At 40.8% G+C, this 19,574-nt stretch overlaps 1 protein-coding gene across 41 annotated transcripts in view; it reads right to left on the reverse strand.

The window, feature by feature from the left end:
• Positions 1–3,148: 3,148 nt before the first annotated feature.
• dlg2 (discs, large homolog 2) overlaps positions 3,149–19,574 on the reverse strand; it is a gene marked incomplete at its 5' end in the record, with an annotated part of 449,978 nt that continues 433,552 nt past the window's right edge. For all 41 annotated transcript variants that reach the window (XM_079650348.1, XM_079650371.1, XM_079650358.1 and 38 more), the window contains 4 exons: positions 3,149–3,869; positions 4,277–4,368; positions 5,033–5,142; positions 5,406–5,578. In XM_079650348.1, the coding sequence (XP_079506474.1) occupies positions 3,763–3,869; positions 4,277–4,368; positions 5,033–5,142; positions 5,406–5,578 (482 nt within the window). In that variant the 3' untranslated portion in view covers positions 3,149–3,762. The remainder of the gene's footprint in view (positions 3,870–4,276; positions 4,369–5,032; positions 5,143–5,405; positions 5,579–19,574) is intronic.

Below are 19,574 nucleotides of genomic sequence, written 5' to 3' on the forward strand. Positions count from 1 at the left end.
GAACACAAAAAACCGGGAGAGATGAGTTATTGTTATGACAACGTGACTTCACTTTTATTTAACAACTCTTTTTATTGGGTTCTTTTATTTGGGGTTAAGTACATTGTCAGAATAAGTGAGACATAGATTTAACTTCTGTTAGACAGCTATATGCCATACATTTTTGCATACATACACAGTAAATATTTATTCAGTATGATAACTGCCAAACAGAAGTTAAATCCATTTTCTTTTTGTGCTTTGCCAAACGCCACTGTGTCAAGTGTCCTAGTTGGGTTGCCGTACGGAGTTGTCCAGTATGGCAGACCATCTCGCACATGCACAGTACAGATCGGGCAGGGGGGCAGATCGGCAACAGCGATAATTAAAGTTTCAAAGTTTTGGGGGGTCGCAAATTCCAACAGGAGTCATTTGGGGGGGGCCCTGGGTGAAAAAGGTTAAGAACCCCTGACCTAAGGTCCCCAACACTGAAGGACAAACCTTCCAAAGACGCAGCACCTTAATCTGGAAACAATGCATGCATGTGGACTTGTGTAGAAAGCACTGACATGCTCAACATGTAGTTAAAATACTTTTGATTGAACTCATATTTTATGATGCTAATCATGTCAACAATAGCTAAATCATAGACTTTAATTATAAATGGTGCATTTGGGTTTACCTCTGAAATCACTTAAAGGGGACATGCTAAATGTGTTGACCAAAGATATTGTTTGGACAGCCCTGGGTTGTTTGTTTTTTTTAAATGAAAGAAGACATAAGTCTGATTGCAGGATTAAGCGCTGAACTCTGATCAGTCTTCCAACACAGACAGAACCTCAGCGCTGCAGTTGTGTTGAACATTGCTCAGAATCAGAGGACTGTGGCAACATGCATCAATCAGACATCCTTTTCATTTAAAAAACAAAAGTGTTTGAACATCCATCTTTTTTTGCTGGCCAAGTACAAAGATCTAAATATTTAGGTGTCTCAGCATTAACAATTTAAATTGTTGCTACATAAATGCAATTTTTTTTAGATGAAATCAAGTATAAAATATACCTCCTTCATGTTACTTTATCAGGCTAACACCCGCAGCATGACACCTTACATCTGGTTTGAGTTTGGTTGTGAAGGAGGATTCAATCAAATGTTCTATTACCAAATAAATAGGACATTACTAAGCGTTTATATAAGATATAGTAAACCTACTCTGTTAAGGCAAGTGGTGACCATTACATTATGGAGCATTTGCAAAATAATGATTGCTGATATTTTTAAACATATTGCAAAAACAAAATAAAAGGCTATTGATGTGGATCTTCATATCAAAGCTGAACAGGTTTGTTCTTCCCTCAGCTGCAAATCTCATCCCAATTTACGAAAAGGGACAAGAGAAAAAGTATCCTTCTTTTACATAAATCAGCATTTTTATCTTCAAAGTTCACACTTCTAAGAATGACTTGAGAGCTTATCATTGGACTTCAGAAACAGAATATGGTCCATACTAACAGGTCAGGGTTTGGTGTCATCACATGTCACTCTTCCCTCTCACATAATAATCAGTGGATTTGAATTAGATTTGCTTGTTTACCAAAAACAATGAATAAGTGCACTTTTGAAAAGTCCCATTACCTAGAAACATACCTGCATTCAATGTAACTACTCTATGTACTTGGTAACAGGTTGGGTTGAACATGCTTCCAAACAGATTAGAATAAAGAGAATATCACTCACAAACTGTTGTCATGGGAATCTCACCAACGTTGCAGTTGAACAGAACAGGAGGATATCACACCGGTAGATGCATTAGTCATTCCAAGTGCTTTAAGTACAACATTTATTTTTATATTGAACAAAGCAAGGTACTATATTAGGCTACAATATGCCCTTTCAAACAAGGCAAGCCACTGGTGAGTAAACTGTATATAAAACGATATATTGTGGATTGAGTGAATCGTCTGCTCTGGACATCAGGGCTTATCCACAACTAAAACAAACAGAAATACAAGATTTATTCGGGGCAGTCCTTGTTTTCCGTCAGGTGTTCTGCTGAGTATTTCAATATTAGTTTTAACTCTTAAAAAGGTTGTTCCATTATGATTTATCCAGCTAGGAAGCCCCTCCTTGGTAAGATGACTTGAGTATGGTCAGCGATGGTGGTAGATATTAAGCAGCTCTCTGTTTGAGGGGGGCTCTTAGGGTCCACTGACAGGACACCTAAAAGTCAATATGGCACATGATTAGAACAACTGTGTCCAACATTATTATGCTTAATGTTTACATTTTTACAACAACAATTAAAGGGAATGTTCCCAATTAGTTCATGCTTGTCTTAAGACGATAGTCGGGTGCCCATTTTGAACAGCTTGCTACAGCTGTGCTAATTCCTCCTGTCATTACTGGACATTTAGATCCTTTCATTGATCAGGGATAAAGTCCAATGTCATCATAATGCAAATATATTCGAAAGTTTCTCTGAAACTCATAATACTGTAGGCTTCAACTGTTTGCGTAACACAAATCTTCTGTCAGAAATTTAGATATTGTATAGAAAAGTATAGGATCCGGGGCGCTGTGCTGTGGGGGTTACCAAGCTTCTAAAGCAATCATTATGACCAAACCCTCCTCAGTAAGACTCAGGAACAAGCTGTTCTCTCTTCAGAGACAAGTTGAACAACTCACCTGTTTAGTTTCTCAAATCCTCAATGAGCTCATCATGTTGCTTCATTACATCAACATCTGATCATTAACTGCATTTGGTGTTGTATGTTTTAATTATACTTAATGTACTGCCATCTTTGATTCAGTTCATGCTAAAGTATTGGTCCTTTATTTTCTTTCTTATTTGTTATCATCCTGCTTTTGTTTTCAAAAGAGAAAAACGTGTTTCGATATTAAATGTAGATACTATTTGACCTTTTCATTCTATGCCTTCAAAATACTGTAAGCATCAACTGATATTTCCATTTATCCTAAACAGTCACAACATACTACTTCATCAAAACAATATGCTCTTTGAATGACCTTTTAATCAAAGTTATATTTACAACAATAAATAATTGTGTGCTTTTGTGCCCCCTAGCAATTTAAGTAGCAAAATATAGTGTTCGATCTCAGGTGCCAAAGGTAGCTTCCTCCCTTAATCATTGTCAATGCAACAGCGTGGTGAGTATTGTAGACTTTTAAATAAAAAAACATGAAACTCTTACAGTGAATAAAACATTTTCCTCACTCATACTCAATGTCATGTCAGAGAAATAAATACAGTAATTCAAAGAAGAAAGAACAATGTAAACAAACACAAAATAAAGCTGTCTTCAGGGGATGCATAGATGCAAATCAGAGAAAAAACATCAAACTATATATGATTATTATTTGCTAGTTGCTGCAGTGTGGAGGGGGTGTGGGTATCGCAGTGGGAACACAAGTCCTGACATGTGCACTGTGTGTGCCAGCTCCAACTTCCTGTCTGAATGTCCACACAGTGCTGATGTGGACAAATGACCATATTTATTCCTTACTTTTAGTTTAAATAAAACTCAATAAATATGTTTACGGTTCATATTTCAAGACAAAACATTTTGTGGAATACATTCAGGAACATTCAAGTTGAGTGAAAAATGAAGCAATAAACAAAAATGAGGGAAAAAACTCAAATAGAACATGTAACATATACACAATAATAATTTATGAAGACAATTCATCGCCATGAAGTTATCATATGTTACAACTTATTACTAAATCCTAACAGTCCAGACTCCCTTCCAGGCTGAGGAGTTATTATAGTTTCTCTTTTGAGGGGATCCAGATATAGGGTCCTGAATGTTCTTCTATGACCTGTTTGCAGTGGTTATAAATGTCCTCTAAGGTGTCTCCTTGTACCAGGGCTGCAAAGCAAAGGGAACTCTTTATGTACTGTGGAACTTGTGGAGAACAGGCACATCAAATAAAAACATTCCTGTCTCACTGACACCTTTTTTTAAGTTCAGAAATGCAATCATACCACTAATACAATACATGTCTGTCCAGGCTGAAATTCAAAATGATTGCAATAATCTAAGATAACTGATCACACAGTGTTGTTCCCTTTATAATTGTAGATGTTAATCTTAGCTGAAGTGAGAGGATCCTGACAATAATCCTGATATTTCAGGCCTCTGACTGATGCAACTCTCACGTTTGAAGGAAAGCCTGTGAGTCAGCAGTTTTGCTGCCAGCTCGCATTGCCTCCTCATATACTGTGAGGGACAAGCTGAATATAGATGCTTCACTGAGTATATGTGCTTTTATTTACCTGTGAAAAATTCACCAAACTCCTGCTCCAGCTTCAAAGCTCTGTCAAACGTCTTCCTGGCCTGATCCTCTGTCAGTCTCTTGTTCATGTCCCTGTGTCAGGCAAAGGAAACAAACATCCCACACATGATTTGTCTTTTACATGTGCTGCTGTGGACGGGCGGCAGCAGACCATATTTCAGTTAACCTGAACTAATCTACTTTTCAGTATATGCTATATCTATATTGTCACTGCTTCATCTGGTTGTGAGACTGCTATACTGTCTATGTTTCTAACTGAGAGCTGAAGCCATGATCTGGGCTCTCACCAAAGCCCCCCACTCACTGACATTACTTCTCTTCTGACCCCCTGCTGACACACTGACCGTGGATAAGAACCACATACAGCAACTGGAAAACATGCAGACTTTTCCCCTGATTTAGCAATTATAGGCAGTATTCACACTTTGAATGGATGCTTTATAACCTTCTATATCTATCTGAAAGCAGATAGTGTATAAGAAGATCTTTGTGTTAAAGTGTATTAATGCGCAGTATTTCAGCGTGTATAAATACATGAATTACATAAAGATTGTATTGTGTTATAAACCATTTTCTTACATGTGTATTTAAAAAAAATGATACTAAGGGGAATTAATAAAAAAAGTGTTAGCAAATTCCATTTAGTCTTTCAGTTTTATGAAAAAGATTGTACAGTACTAGTGGAAGGTTGTAGTAACTTTCATGAAAAAAATTATAATAAAAGATGAATACTCACATTAATGTATCAATAGACTTAGGTTTTATGAAGATGGCGATGGGATAGAGTTGTGCTACTTGTAGTCGCTTGATGGCGTTTCCAGATACATCCAGAATGCAGTGTTTGCCCTAACAGAGTCATAAGAAATTTACCACTTAAAACCACTCAGATTATCACGTTTTACCCTCAAAGCTGCAAGGCTTTCAATAAATCTCACATGGTGTAAAACAGTGCCATAAAATGCATCTTGTAAAATAGATCCACATGTCACAGAGTAGCTAGGGTGACAACCAGGAAGTGTACAGTATACTGGCCTTACCCTGAAATAATTTGATATATTTACATGTTGCTTCATATGGCGCAGCTAATATTAACAGACACTGAGTCTCACCCTTTCAGCCACATATTTGACGGACTGGACGCTGGTCCCGTACAGATTATCGTTGTACTGCCCCGCCTCGATGAACTTGTGCTCCTGGATGTCTTTCTCCATCTGCTCTCTGGACATCACAAAGTGGTAGTCTCTGCCGTCCACCTCATAGTCCCTCTTTGGCCGAGTGGTATCTGTGGATGAGGACAAAAGCTCTTCATCACCTAGGAACTATCATACCTTAACAAGATTAGTTGACACTTGCTAAATGTCTATAAAACACATTGCAATTGTAATGCAGTGTTCTTTAACCATCTCCACACTGACTGTAAGCAGAGCTGCCCTCTGTGTCCTGCTTATCAAAATAATACTCATATAAAGCAGTTTTATGACTAAGTCACTAATGTGTGTGTGTGTGTGTGTGTGTGTGTGTGTGTACATGTTTTGCATTGATTCTTTGAACAATTAAACACTTTACAAACTAATTGTACAAACACCTGTTGACATCATATTAAGCCGGATGTTTGCATTGCACTATGGCTATATAGTCTATCTTTATCTAAAGCACATTGTGTTGCAATGTGTTACAAAACATTTATATAAATACATCTTTGAAGTGACTTTAGTTTGGACACCTTGTTTTATCACCACATTCAGAGGCTGGAGACGGCTGATACTGCACACTGTAACATCATTCTTTACAATTCAATGAATCTGCACTATTAGCTATTGTTTCAAACTTGCTCAAGGAAAAGTGTCATTCTGAAATCTCTTAAGAGCACAGGCCTCATCCACCTTTATCAAAATCATCTTAATATTGAGGCATGACATTGCAAATCTTTAACGTGGTGCAATCAACGCTCTGTGCTGTAACTAATGCTGTCCACACTGACCTGTCAGTTGTTAATGGCTGAAATAAGTGTGGTTCACATGTACCTTTAAACATATCAACTCACATGTTTAAGGTTTTTTTTATGAAATGTATACAAGGGAGAAAATGAGGGACTCCCTTGAAAAAGAGATCTATGATCTCAAGGGACCAATCTGGTTGAATAAAGGTTTGAAATGAAATGAAATGAGGGACAATAAATGCCACAATCTATGTTTTGACTTTGTTACTAAGTTCATGTATGTTCTATAACAATTTGAATGTTCTTAGAGTTTGGAAGAGAGGCGATTCTTTATTTTACATTGTTAACATACAATTGTCAAGAAAGCTTGACACCGGATATCTTTAAAATCAAGAAGAAAGTTGATTCCTGATTCTTCTACAAAAAAGGAAGTATTAAATGATTTGATTGAAAACAAATATGCAGTATACCACAAGTTCCCTAATACTAAGAATTGAAATGATATTCTGCACAAACAGTAATCCCACAGGAAACAAAGGGGAACCCTTTTCACAGGACTCACTTTCTAAACAAAGGATTGACAGGGCTCAGGATCCACTCACCTTGGTGCCCGGAAGCGTTAGCAGCTTTATATGGTTTGAAAGGTATATTCAAGTAAAAGAGATGAGGCAATTAAAACATGCAAAAGAAAAAGTTAAAACATGCAGAGAGGAGTTATGTTAGGATGAGACAAAACAGGTGTGAACACATTCTGAAAGCATCCTGCTGCTGTTCCCTGATGACACTTATTGACAGTTTGTTTTTAATAATGTATTGTGAATGTTTTGCACTGAAACAGCATCACAGAGTCAGGAGAGCAGGGGAACTCACACACATCATGCCATGCTACTACTAGTGTGTGTTAGCATGAATACAGCCTGTTACTTCACATACTTTTAGATGAACTGTTATCCATGGAAAATTGTTCTATTTCATCCTTACTGACCGCAAGAGGCGGTGCTTTAGCACTGGATATCTTCCGTCTCGCACATGCGTAGCTCGAATATTTATATCAACAAAGTCACGTGTGACCTCGTATGACCCCGGAAGGCATAAGTTCCTTCATTGTCAACGAGTTCAGTCCTTTTTCATCTTCTCGCTGCGCAGGTTACTACTTTTTGAGTAGAAGCCAAGCTAGCTTATTGAAAATTAAGATTCTAGCTCATCGCTACCTGTAGCCTTGTGATTGTCTCGATCGGAGCTGCGGGCTAGGAAAACACTCGCCCTCCAAAGGCTGCGACGAGCTAGCTGTCCGCCCTCCCAAGGGAGGGGACTGCGGTGTTCACCGCTCGGACCCTAGGAGCTCCGGACCGGTAAAGAGCGGACGCTCCTGCAGGTCAGCCGATGAGATCGCTACCATTTGTCGCTGATTGTGCTATCTATTCTTAAGCTAATGAGATAACTGTGTACAAGTTAGCCAAGGGCTCTCGCTAATTTGTTACTGCGCTAGTGAAGGGAGCGTCTCCGCCCCCCTCTCACTACATACATTTGGCTCCTTGCCTGTTCTATCGTCCAGTTAGCTGAGAGTTTTCGTTCAAGCTAACTACTACGGCGCTAGTGAAGGAGCGTCTCCGCCCCCCTCTCACTACATACATTTGGTTCATTGCCTGTTCTATCGTCCAGTTAGCTGAGTGTTTTCGTTCAAGCTAACTGTTACGGCGCTAGTCAAGGGAGCGTCTCCGCCTCCCTCTCACCGCATACAATTAGTTCCTGTTATATCCCCAGTTAGCTGAGTGCTCTCGCTCAAAGCTAACTTGCTACAGCGCTAGTGAGGACAGTGTCTTCGCTCCCCTCTCACGGCGCACAATTGGTTATTTTATTTAATCGTTTATTTGACATGGACATGCACTGTAATGAACACTTAAAACATTTAAATAAGTCAAACGTAACAGTGCCAGATTTAGCTTTGAGCTACTTTCCATTCCCTCACAGAAAAAATTTAAGGAAATTACATTTTACAAACATGGTAAAAAACAAAATACATGATATGCGAAGTGGCAACGACATATAAAGTGCATCCATCCTCCAGTTAACTGAGTGCTCTCGCTCAAAGTTAACTTGCTACAGCGCTAGTGAAGAGTGTTTCCGCTCACAGTTGGTCCCTGTTCCATCCTCCAGTTAACTGAGTGCTCTCGCTCAAAGTTAAAGGTGACCTATAATGCAAAATGCACTTTTGTACTTCTTTTATACATGAATATGTGTCCCCGGTGTTCCAGAGAACTCACCAAGTGTCAGAAAACACAACCCTCTCTATTTTCCTCCATACCCAAACCTCTCAAAAAGGGGCTGCAACGGATCTGATACAGACTGATCCAGATTTGAACACTTCTATGACGTCACAGAAGTGGCGCTACGGCTATTGGGCCAACTCCACCAATCAGGAGGAGTCAGCCACGGACATTGCCTTTCGAAAGTGCTGGAGACGCTGTAGTACACATGCCAGGCCTGTAGATGGTGCTGTTCTCACAGAATCAGCCCAGAAGCATGATCTGTTTGGTATGTTGAAAATTAAAAAGTATAAATATGCCTTATATAGGTATGGTCCTACACTATATTATTAAAATATAGCATGATAGGTCCACTTTAAGTTGCTACAGCGCGAGTGAAGAGAGTGTTTATGCTCCCCTCTCCCTGCTCACAGTTGGTTCCTGTTCCATCCTCCAGTTAACTGAATGCTCTCGCTCAAAGTTAACTTGCTACAGCGATAGTGAAGAGAGTGTTTCCGCTCCCCTCTCACTGCACACAGTTGGTTTAATGCCCGTTCCATCCTTCAGTTAGCAGAGTGCTCTCGCTTAGGCTAACTCGCTACGGCGATAGTGGAGAGAGTATTCCCGCTCTCCTCTCATGGCATAAAACCATTAACTGACTTCATTGTTCTCACCCCAGTTAGCAGAGTGCTCACGCTCAAGCTAACTACTATTGTGCTCATTCCCCTCCACTGCATATTTGTTTCCTGGCCCAGTTATTTACAGTGTTGGGCAAGTTACTTCCAAAATGTAATATATTACATATTACTTATTACTCTCTTTTGAAAGTAATAAGTTACATTACAATATTACTGTCTCTGAAATGTAATGAGTTACACTACTTTAGTTACTTTTTAGTTACTTTCACCAAAATAACCGCAAAAGAATAGCTAGGTATTTTAAATGCTAAAATGTAGTTTAGTGCAGCTCATTATGCATCCAGTGAAGGGCAATGTGGTATAGCATAACAACTGTGTAGGCCCTTAAGGCTACTAACAACTTGTATTACAGGGCTTAGTTGAATACTCGATACTTATTGTAAATTCTTAACATGTGACACGTTGTTAATACAGCAGTACAGACCGCTGTCAAGGACTATAATGAAGGTTAACATATTGTAAATCAAGGCAAATATTATTTAAACCATGCTCATGGTTTGAAATGGCAAACATTGAAAGGCAAAAGTATTATTAAAACCATGTATCCTACTACATCATCACCTTGGTCCCATCATATACGCTGGGAAGAGAATATTTACTGTGCTTGAAAACTGGTATCACATCATCATGTGAGGTTGACTTTGTGACCTGGAGAACATTTCAGCTGCAACATCAGCTCGTTGATAATAAGCTTGGGATATGAGATATTTTTGTAGCCATTCGTGGTGAAGGCATCTGTGCTATTGTATGCATTATTTTTGACCCAACATTTTTACAGGCATGTCAGAATATGGTACTATTTTCACATGAGTATTCTAGCCATTGTCTATTTTTATACCACAAGCTGCAAAATGACCGCCTTACCCCAGTTGTTTAGATATAGCTGGCACCTGCGGGCCGCAGAGGGGCGGCGTAGTTTCGGGCGACGAAGACTGCTGCTCCGGGGCTGGCGAGTCAGGCGGGAGTAAGCTAGTGTCCACAACGGAGGGTAACGTGATGTCCGCATCTGACCTGTTGCTACTGTCTGCAGTAGATGCAGTGTTGCTGGCGTTTAGTGATGGTTGCTTTAACCATTTTCGTATAAATGATTATCCACAGATCAGATGTGTGTCACTGCTGTGGAAGCACTTCGGAAATGATGCACGCGTAGCGGAGCAGGTCACGCGCACCTGACACAATTTGTTGTTTGTATTTTTCGCTACGTTCTCTTTTTTGAATGGTTGCATAACGTTCAACTTCCCCGAAGATCTCGACGCGAAGCCTGAAGGGTAAACACCAGGTTTACTAATCTACCCGCACAATTTGTCCGGTGTCGGAATGTCTCGGCTATGTTAGTACATTCTTAAAAAACAAAACACCATTTAATTTCGGGTTAAAGTGTGTTGTAACTGCATTACTGAGCATTGTAACGGGTAATATATTACCCACATTTCATTAGTAATGCGTTACATTACTTCGTTACAGCAAAAAGTAATACATTACTGTAACTCCGTTACTTTTGTAACGCGTTACACCCAACACTGGTTATTTACAGTCAGCTGAGTGCTCTAGCCTTCGCTACAGATGGAGCGATTCATTTCAGACAGTTTGAAACGCGAGGGCCGTGATTGGTACGTGATCTGCCCTCGCTCAAGGGAAAACCTCCAGCTTGACTTGAGACCGCCCCCGTGATAGATAAATGTAATTATAATGAAGCCAGCTGCAATGGATCATTGATCCACCAGGGGGTGCAGTGGGGTTCCACACTGGAGCTCATGTGAAATAAAGTGAGATACAGTATGCTGGATGTACAGCGGAACTTTGTTAAGATCCATATGTCACGAATATCATACTACTGTGCTAAATAAGAGACATGTAATCATTTACAAAACATCACCATGTTGTTATTTAACAAAATAATTTTGTTATTCGAAAAAAACGAACGGGAGAAAATGCAGCCCGGCTCTCGATTTTTAATCCTAATTTAATCATCATCTTCACCACGATCATTTATGTTTATGTTCGCCGAATTGACATGAAATCACTGACACATATGAATATACTGTATTCAACTTCATTAAAACGTTATTAACGTGCCTAAACTCAGTAATTCACCAAAAATATGTATATTTTAATGGAGCTTCGTCGGTCGATCAGGATCCCAAAGTGTAGCGGAGGGATCCTCATCTGGATGAAGGGTGTTATTTTCTCCATAAGGAACAAGTCGCTGCAAATTATCCCACTTATTACATGGCCACATTCTCAACAAAGTAACGACATGACTCCCAATATTAATTTAAATGCTTTTATGGATTTACAAAATGTTTTTATTGATTTAAAAATAGTTGTATGTATTGATTTAAATTGACATGCATCCGCTAAGAAAAATAGTCCGTTGTTACCGTTTTTTAAACAGTCTGAATGAAACGGCAGCTCTCAGCTGTGTATTTACACAACTAATGGCCCATCAACCACAGCTCTCTCCCCCCCTCCCCCCCTGATCTTTCTTCTCCAGCAGCTAAATTAACAGTAGGTTACTCTGAGTGACCATAGACTGTATGTGACAAGTTTACAGTTAGTGACGTAACAACACCATAAAAGCTGGTGGGTTGAAAGCAATACGGGAGGTAAAAATAACTACAATAATTGTGATTTATTTATTGTGGCTTTTATGTTTTTAGGTATAAAATGTTATGTAATTTAGGCTTATAGTTCACCCTTCTCTAAAAGCCTTCAACAATGACAATATTCATTGTAATTTAATAAATCCTTCCAACACACATTGTAAAAAATAGCCTACTGTAAGTTAAGAAATCATTTCAATATGTACATCTTCTGATGTAACAACAATAACATTATAAATAGTAACATAGCTGAACATGGTATTGCACATTTAGCTTTGAGTGTTACTGACCTGAGATGTTTTTATTACATGAATTAAGGTGACTGAGGCTTTTTAACATACAGGGATGCAAACTCATCAGGTATAAAAAAGGTGACAAGGATCCGAGCCCCCGGCTCCCCCACCCCACGGAATGACAGAGGATTTTAGCAGTCAGAACAACTAAAGCAGCAGTGTTAATAATAACAGAAACGCCAAAGAGTCACATCTAATAGAAATATATAAAAGCATTTATTTTAAATTGTGGAGCAGTCAGTTTATAATTTTGGCAGCACTGTTGAGCATTTTGAAAATGTATTTCCATGCCTCTGTGCAAGGCTTAAGTCTTTTTATCTTTATAGCCACATGGTGTAAAGTAACTAAGTTCATAAACTCAACAAGTACTATACTTGGGCACAATTTTGAGATACTTGTACTTTATTTAAGTATTTAAATGTTTTGCTACTTTGTTCTTCTACTCCACTACAGTTCAGAGGTACATGGTGTACTTTGACTCCACTACATGTATTTAATACCTTTAGTTACTTCACAGATCTGGATTAATTAAGTGAAATATACAGGACTGTCTCAGAAAATTAGAATATTGTGATAAAGTTCTTTATTTTCTGTAATGCAATTAAAAAAACAAAAATGTCATACATTCTGGATTCATTACAAATCAACTGAAATATTGCAAGCCTTTTATTATTTTAATATTGCTGATTATGGCATACAGCTTAAGAAAACTCAAAAATCCTATCTCAAAAAATTAGAATAGTTCCTCAGACCAAGTAAAAAAAAAAGATTTATAACAGCAAAACACAATCAAACATTTGAAAATGTCCATTAATGCACTCAGTACTTGGTTGGGAATCCTTTTGCACGGATTACTGCATCAATGCGGCGTGGCATGGAGGCAATCAGCCTGTGGCATTGCTGAGGTGTTATGGATGCCCAGGATGCTTCAATAGCGGCCTTTAGCTCATTAGCATTGTTGGGTCTGGTGTCTTTCAGCTTCTTCTTCACAATACCCCACATATTCTCTATGGGGTTCAGGTCAGGGGAATTTGCAGGCCAATCGAGGACAGTAATGCCATGGTCAGTACACCAGTTACTGGTGGTTTTGGCACTGTGGGCAGGTGCCAGATCATGCTGGAAAATGAATTCCTCATCTCCATAGAGCTTTTCAGCAGACGGAAGCATGTAGTGCTCTAAAATCTCTTGGTACACAGCTGCATTTACTCTGGGCTTGATGAAACACAGTGGACCAACACCAGCAGCTGACATGGCTCCCCAAACCATCGCTGACTGTGGGAACTTCACACTGGATTTCAAGCAACTTGGATTTTGCTCCTCTCCAGCCTTTCTCCAGACTCTGGCGCCTTGACTTCCAAATGAAATACAAAACTTGCTTTCGTCTGAAAAGAGGACTTTGGACCACTGTGCAACTGTCCAGTGCTTCTTTTCCTTAGCCCAAGTCAGACGCCTCTTCCGTTGTCTTGAGTTCAGAAGTGGCTTGACCATGGGAATACGGCTATTGTAGCCCATTTCCCGGACACGTCTGTGAACAGTGACTTTTGATACCTGGACTCCAGCTTCAGTCCACTGTCTTTGAAGCTCCCCCAAATTCTGGAAGCGACTCTTCTTCACAATGCTGTTAAGGCTGCGGTCATCTCTCTTGGTTGTGCAGCGTTTCCTGCCACATTTCCCCCTTCCAACAGACTTTTTGTGGATGTGCTTTGAAACTGCACTCTGTGAACAGCTTGCTCTTTGAGAAATTTCTTTTTGTGTCTTACCCTCCTGATGGAGGGTGTCAATGACGGTCCTCTGGACAGCAGTCAGATCAGCAGTCTTCCCCATACTTGTGATTTAGTTTACTGAACCAAGCTGAGTGTTTTTCAAGGCTCAGGAAACCCTTGCAGGTGTTTCGAGTTAATTAGACGATTCAAGTGATTCGTTGAACACCCTACTAGTATACTTTTTCATGATATTCTAATATTTAGAGATAGGATATTTGAGTTTTCTTAAGCTGTATGCCATAATCAGCAATATTAAAATAATAAAAGGCTTGCAATATTTCAGTTGATTTGTAATGAATCCAGAATGTATGACATTTTTGTTTTTTTAATTGCATTACAGAAAATAAAGAACTTTATCACAATATTCTAATTTTCTGAGACAGTCCTGTAATCAAGTGTTAAATCAGACTTTAGTTCCACCTGGAGTAAATCCACAAGCTACCCTGCAGTATACAAAGTCATTCAAACTAGCTGCACCTTTACCAGCTTTGAGAACACTTTCATGATCAATCATTATAAAACATATCATATATATTATTCTGAAATGGACCAATCTGCACAATGACTACTTTTACTGTCGCTACTTTCACTATATTTTGATGATAATACTTTTCTACTTTTACTTGAGGAACATTTTGAATGCAGGACTTTAACTGTAACAGAGTATTCCTACACTCTGGGACTATTACTTTTACTCAATTACAAGATCTGAGTACTTCTACTTTTACTCAAGTACAAGACCTGAGTACTTCTACTTTTACTCTAGTACAAGATCTGTGTGCTTCTACTTTTACTCAAGTACAATACCTGAGTGCTTCTACTTTTACTCAAGTACAAGATTTGAGTACTTCTACTTTTACTCTAGTACAAGATCTGTGTGCTTCTACTTTTACTCAAGTACAAGATTTGAATACTTCTACTTTTACTCTAGTACAAGATCTGTGTGCTTCTACTTTTACTCAAGTACAAGATCTGAGTACTTCTACTTTTACTCAAGTACAAGATCTGAGTACTTCTACTTTTACTCAAGTACAATATATATATACTTATACCACCTCTGTTTATAGCCTATGAAAAAAACTATTAGAAATAGAAGGCTAAAGCTAACGTTAGCAGATAGTGATAATGTATGCTAGCTAGCTAGCTCAACGATTCCTTAAATAATATTGCCACAGAAAAACTTTTCAGTTCACATCACGCTCTGCCGCTCCGACAGGGAGCTCTGCTCTGAACACCTGAACAGCCCGTTCTAACAGCTGTTCACCAGCGGTCCAGTCTGTGCCACAGTGACTCCGGACGCACAGTTAATATTAACGAACGCACCCGTAGGTAATATAGCTGCTGAAGCTAGACCATCATCTCGGAGCAGCAGAGCCTTATTATACATCCATGAGCAGAGCCGACAGGCAGGAAGACTCGAGCACACAGCTCGTACTTCATTATAATATATAAAAAAAGAACACCATGCGTGTCATGATGGCACATAACAGCTCACGGCCGCAGATTACTCCGGGTCCCAGCCCCCCCCATACCCCAAAAATATTTGTATTGCAGATCTACACGAATCACACAAACGACTTATTTTGGATTCAAAACGGCGAATTTCGCCGAAAGGTGACAAGTTTGCATCACTGAACATAGACAGAGCACAACTGAAACATAACATCTGAGATGTAACAACATATTACACTTTTCGGGGATGCTTGGGATGTGAGGAGTGAGGGACACGGCTTAGAACGGGCGTGTCGCCTGGCAGGACAGGAGAGTGTGTGCACCAGTCTGCCTTGATCTATGAATTCATGTCCGTGACACTCACTGCTGCCCACAGCTGTTTTATAGAAGGAAATTCCTTCACTTCATGAAAGTGTTTTAACCACACACACCTCTACACACACATGACGGGTGTTATTTTCCCCATAAGGAACAAGTCGCTGCAAATTATCCCGCTTATTACACGGCCACATTCTCAACAAAGTAACGACATGACTCCCAATATTAATTGAAATGCTTTTATGAATTTAGAAAATGTTTTTATTGATTTAAAAAATAGTTGTATGTATTGATTTAAAAAATAGTTGTATGTATTGATTTAAATTGACATGCATCCGCTAAGAAAAATAGTCCGTTGTTAAAGTTTTTTAAACAGTCTGAATGAAACGGCAGCTCTCAGCTGTGTATTTACACAACTAATGGCCCATCAACCACAGCTCTCTCCCCCTCCCCCCTTGATCTTTCTTCTCCAGCAGCTAAATTAACGGTAGGTTACTCTGAGTGAAAAGCTTACAGTTAGACACAACACTGTAATTGCAAGTGACCCTCAGTTAGTTTACTTTTATGTTCAACTGCTAAATTCGTTACTGATAAAAAAGGGCTTCTACTGTACCTAATTACCTTAACACTAGAACCGCCAGAGGTTTTTGTATAGGCCTACCTAAACCTGTCAAATCCCGCTATTAGAATGCAATTTTTAACAACATAGGGTGCAACATAACACACTTTCAGGAAAAGTCACGGACTGGGAGACTTTAATATTTTATTGAAAAAAAGTTACATTGCACACACACAACACACATCACACAAATTGACCCGATTGGCAGTTCTAGTGTTAAATAAACTCACTAATTAATGAAACCAGTTCAATACGCATTATTCTTATTCTTATCATTCTTTATGAGCGCAGAAATAGTCTTAAAATCAGATCTGTTTTTTAAATGAAATCTGACGGCAGGCAGTTAGCTCTGATCACCTATGATAAATGCGCCGCACCTAATCGCTGGCCATTCAGCCACAGACACTGTTTGAAATGGGGGGGAGCTAGGGGGAGCTTGGCTCCCCCGAAGAGGGAGGGAGCTCCCCTGAAGGCTGACTTTGAGATAAATAGGGGGAGCCCAAAACAATCGTGCATATTTGTGTCACACAGATTAGAAATGTTGAGTTTCTGTAAATAACAGTTCTTGAAACAAATAATAGTTGTTGTTCATTACAGTTTCTGAATATTTGTTTTATATTTGTGAATATGTCTGGGTGTTGCCATCTGTACGTGGCGGCGCTGCATTCTTACTTACGTTGCTATGGTTATGGCGGTGATGCCGGCGCGGTATTTGAAATGTTCATATTGATAATTTTTTTACTCTGGCTGTGTAATAAAAAAATATGGCAAAACGAAAACAGCCAAGCGTCACAGCTTTTGGATTCACAAGCAAAGAAGCGAAGGAGTCTAAAAATGACAACGTGAACGGAAAACAACTTTTAGTTGGCCGGCTGTAAGCGGCGTTAGGGTCGAGCTTGACAGCTCCACACCGAGGGAGAGGCCTGCTGATGCGGAGCCTGAAGAGGCTTCAACAACGGCCACATCCGCCGGCATAGTGACACCGTCTGTATTAGTAGAAGAGTGTTTTTATAGCAATTGATCGCATCCGTGCTGCTGCGCCAGTCAACAGAGCGTGCGTGTGACATATTTAGTAGCAGGATGTGCTCTGAAAAATAGGGCTCCCCGAAAGCAAATGGGTAATTCGAAAACTGACAGAGCTCCCTCTATACAAATCAAACTGTAGACGGTGTGAAAGCACCTATTGTTTTAAATAATGGTCGGAATGTGACCTGTGAGCCTTCTGAATTACCGTGGGACAGCACATTCTAAACTAAAATGTTCAATCAATAAAGTAACATCTTATCTTATCTTAATAATATCTTCATATTAATAATAAATCATACAGTATCGGTCCGAAAGGGAGCAGGAGGAAGCAAACACAAAAATATACTGCATATTAAAGCAAACGATTGTAAAGGTTAAAGTATGAGCATAACAAATAAAGAAGTGTAGTGTAAACATTTACATTATAATTATGATTATTTAATATATAAAGACTATATATGATTGAATTACAAGATTAGATATACTTTAGTTGATCTAAAATATTGATGTGTTCAAATGCTCTGCAAAACACAACTGAAAGTCCATGAAACTTGTCTTTCTGTATTTGTGAATGAAGCGCCATCTCCTGGTTAAAACCTGAAATTGAAAATCTGGCAACGCCCTCTTGGAAAATAGTGGGAGGGCTTAACATTCCTCTATACTGGTATTTGGCAGGTGGTAGGCAGGAAGCTGTAAGCTGGAGTCCGAAATTCAGTGCTACATCTGTAGGTCTAACGGCTCTACCACCTGTATGGCTCCTATTTAACCAGAGGATGGCCATGACCTTTGCCCCTCTTGTCTTGGCCTCGAGCATTTGCGGTAGGAGCTGCTAGAGTAGCCGAGGTTGAACTACTGACTGAGGGTGGCCTTCCCCCTGCACAGTCGACTCTGCACAGCCCAACCTACCCATCCTAGGCGTTGGGCCGCAGAGGCTGCGGGTGCACCGCCCAAGAAGAGGACTAAGCCTGATAGGCTGTCCTCCAGGGTGGACATACTCACTACTGAGCTAGCCCAGAGGAAGTCACTCCTCTTGGCTCTCCATTCTGGTGCCCGTACAGAGCACGCCGCTGCGTCCGATCCACCCGTTGCTGAGCTGGTTCTAGATGGCGATGTGTTCTCGATGGCAGCTTCAACCACTCAATTTAATGAGTATGACGGGGAGAGCCCATCCCATGCTTCTGGGCCTGGCTCCTGTACCTCAGCTCATGGTCCCACGGAGGAGGCAGATGACAGCTCCATGGGTACCGTCATTCGCATGGCACTGGCTAACCAGCAGCTGGATGCGCAGCAGCCCGAAACAGCACCTGCCAGTGTGTTCTTTAGGCGCACTCCGGCACCCGCCACCTTTACTGTTTCTCCCTCTTGTGAGTATCTGAGGGAGTTGCATGCATGCTGGAGGGACAATAAGGCTCTTTACAGTCTTACGTCCGATGGCCGAGCCCTGGCAGCCATGTAGGATGCGGCAAGAGTTGGCCTTGACCACATGCCGGCTGTTGAGCCTACCATTGCTTCCCTCATAGTTTCCCCTGACGAAGCTCTGAGGTCGGAGGCCAGGTGCCCTCGACTCCAATTTTGGTCACTGATGACCTGTTCACTAAGGCTTACAATGTGGCGGCGCGCATGGGCCGTATAGGCAATTCCCTCTCTCACCTCATGCTCACCCTCTCAGCTTCCCCGCAGCGGGATGCTCTTAGCGCTTCCTCTACCAGCCTCAGTGACGCCTTATTACAGGCGTTCGCTCTGATGTCTAGAGAGCTTGGGCGCCTGATGTCCACTGTCGTCCAGACTCGTCGCCAGGTTTGGCTGACACAGTCACCCTTATCAGAGACATGTAGGAGGACACTCCATCCACCGGCTCACCCCGGTGCCCGCCATGGGCCTTAGCGCCCCACGAGGGAGCTGGCCCGCTACGGTCCTGTTAACTCGCCCCCAAGGCAGCCTCGGTATCCGGTGCCTAACCGTCGCCCCCCCAGAGCCAGAGGCCGGGGGGCAAGGTACTGAGGGTCTGGGGCTGGCTGTTGCTTATTTATCCCAGCAGCAGCTCAACTACCGGGTAGCTGAAGCTTCAGACCCCTGGGTGGTTTCCACCTTAACCAAAGGGTACAAGCTTCAGTTCCGACGCTGGCCCCCAGTCTTCAGCCGGGTCAAGATGACCACCTTAAGCGACCCGGCAAGAGAAATCGCCTTAAACCAGGAGCTGTCAGTCCTCCTTGCCAAGGGCACAATCGAGCCTGTGGACCCAATCTCACAGCCCGGGGGCTTCTACTCGACCTACTTCCTGGTAAGGAAGAAAGGCGGTGGACTTCGCCCAATCCACGATC

Source organism: Notothenia rossii (assembly GCF_949606895.1).
Source record: "Notothenia rossii genome assembly, chromosome: 9".
NCBI classification, from domain to species: domain Eukaryota; kingdom Metazoa; phylum Chordata; class Actinopteri; order Perciformes; family Nototheniidae; genus Notothenia; species Notothenia rossii.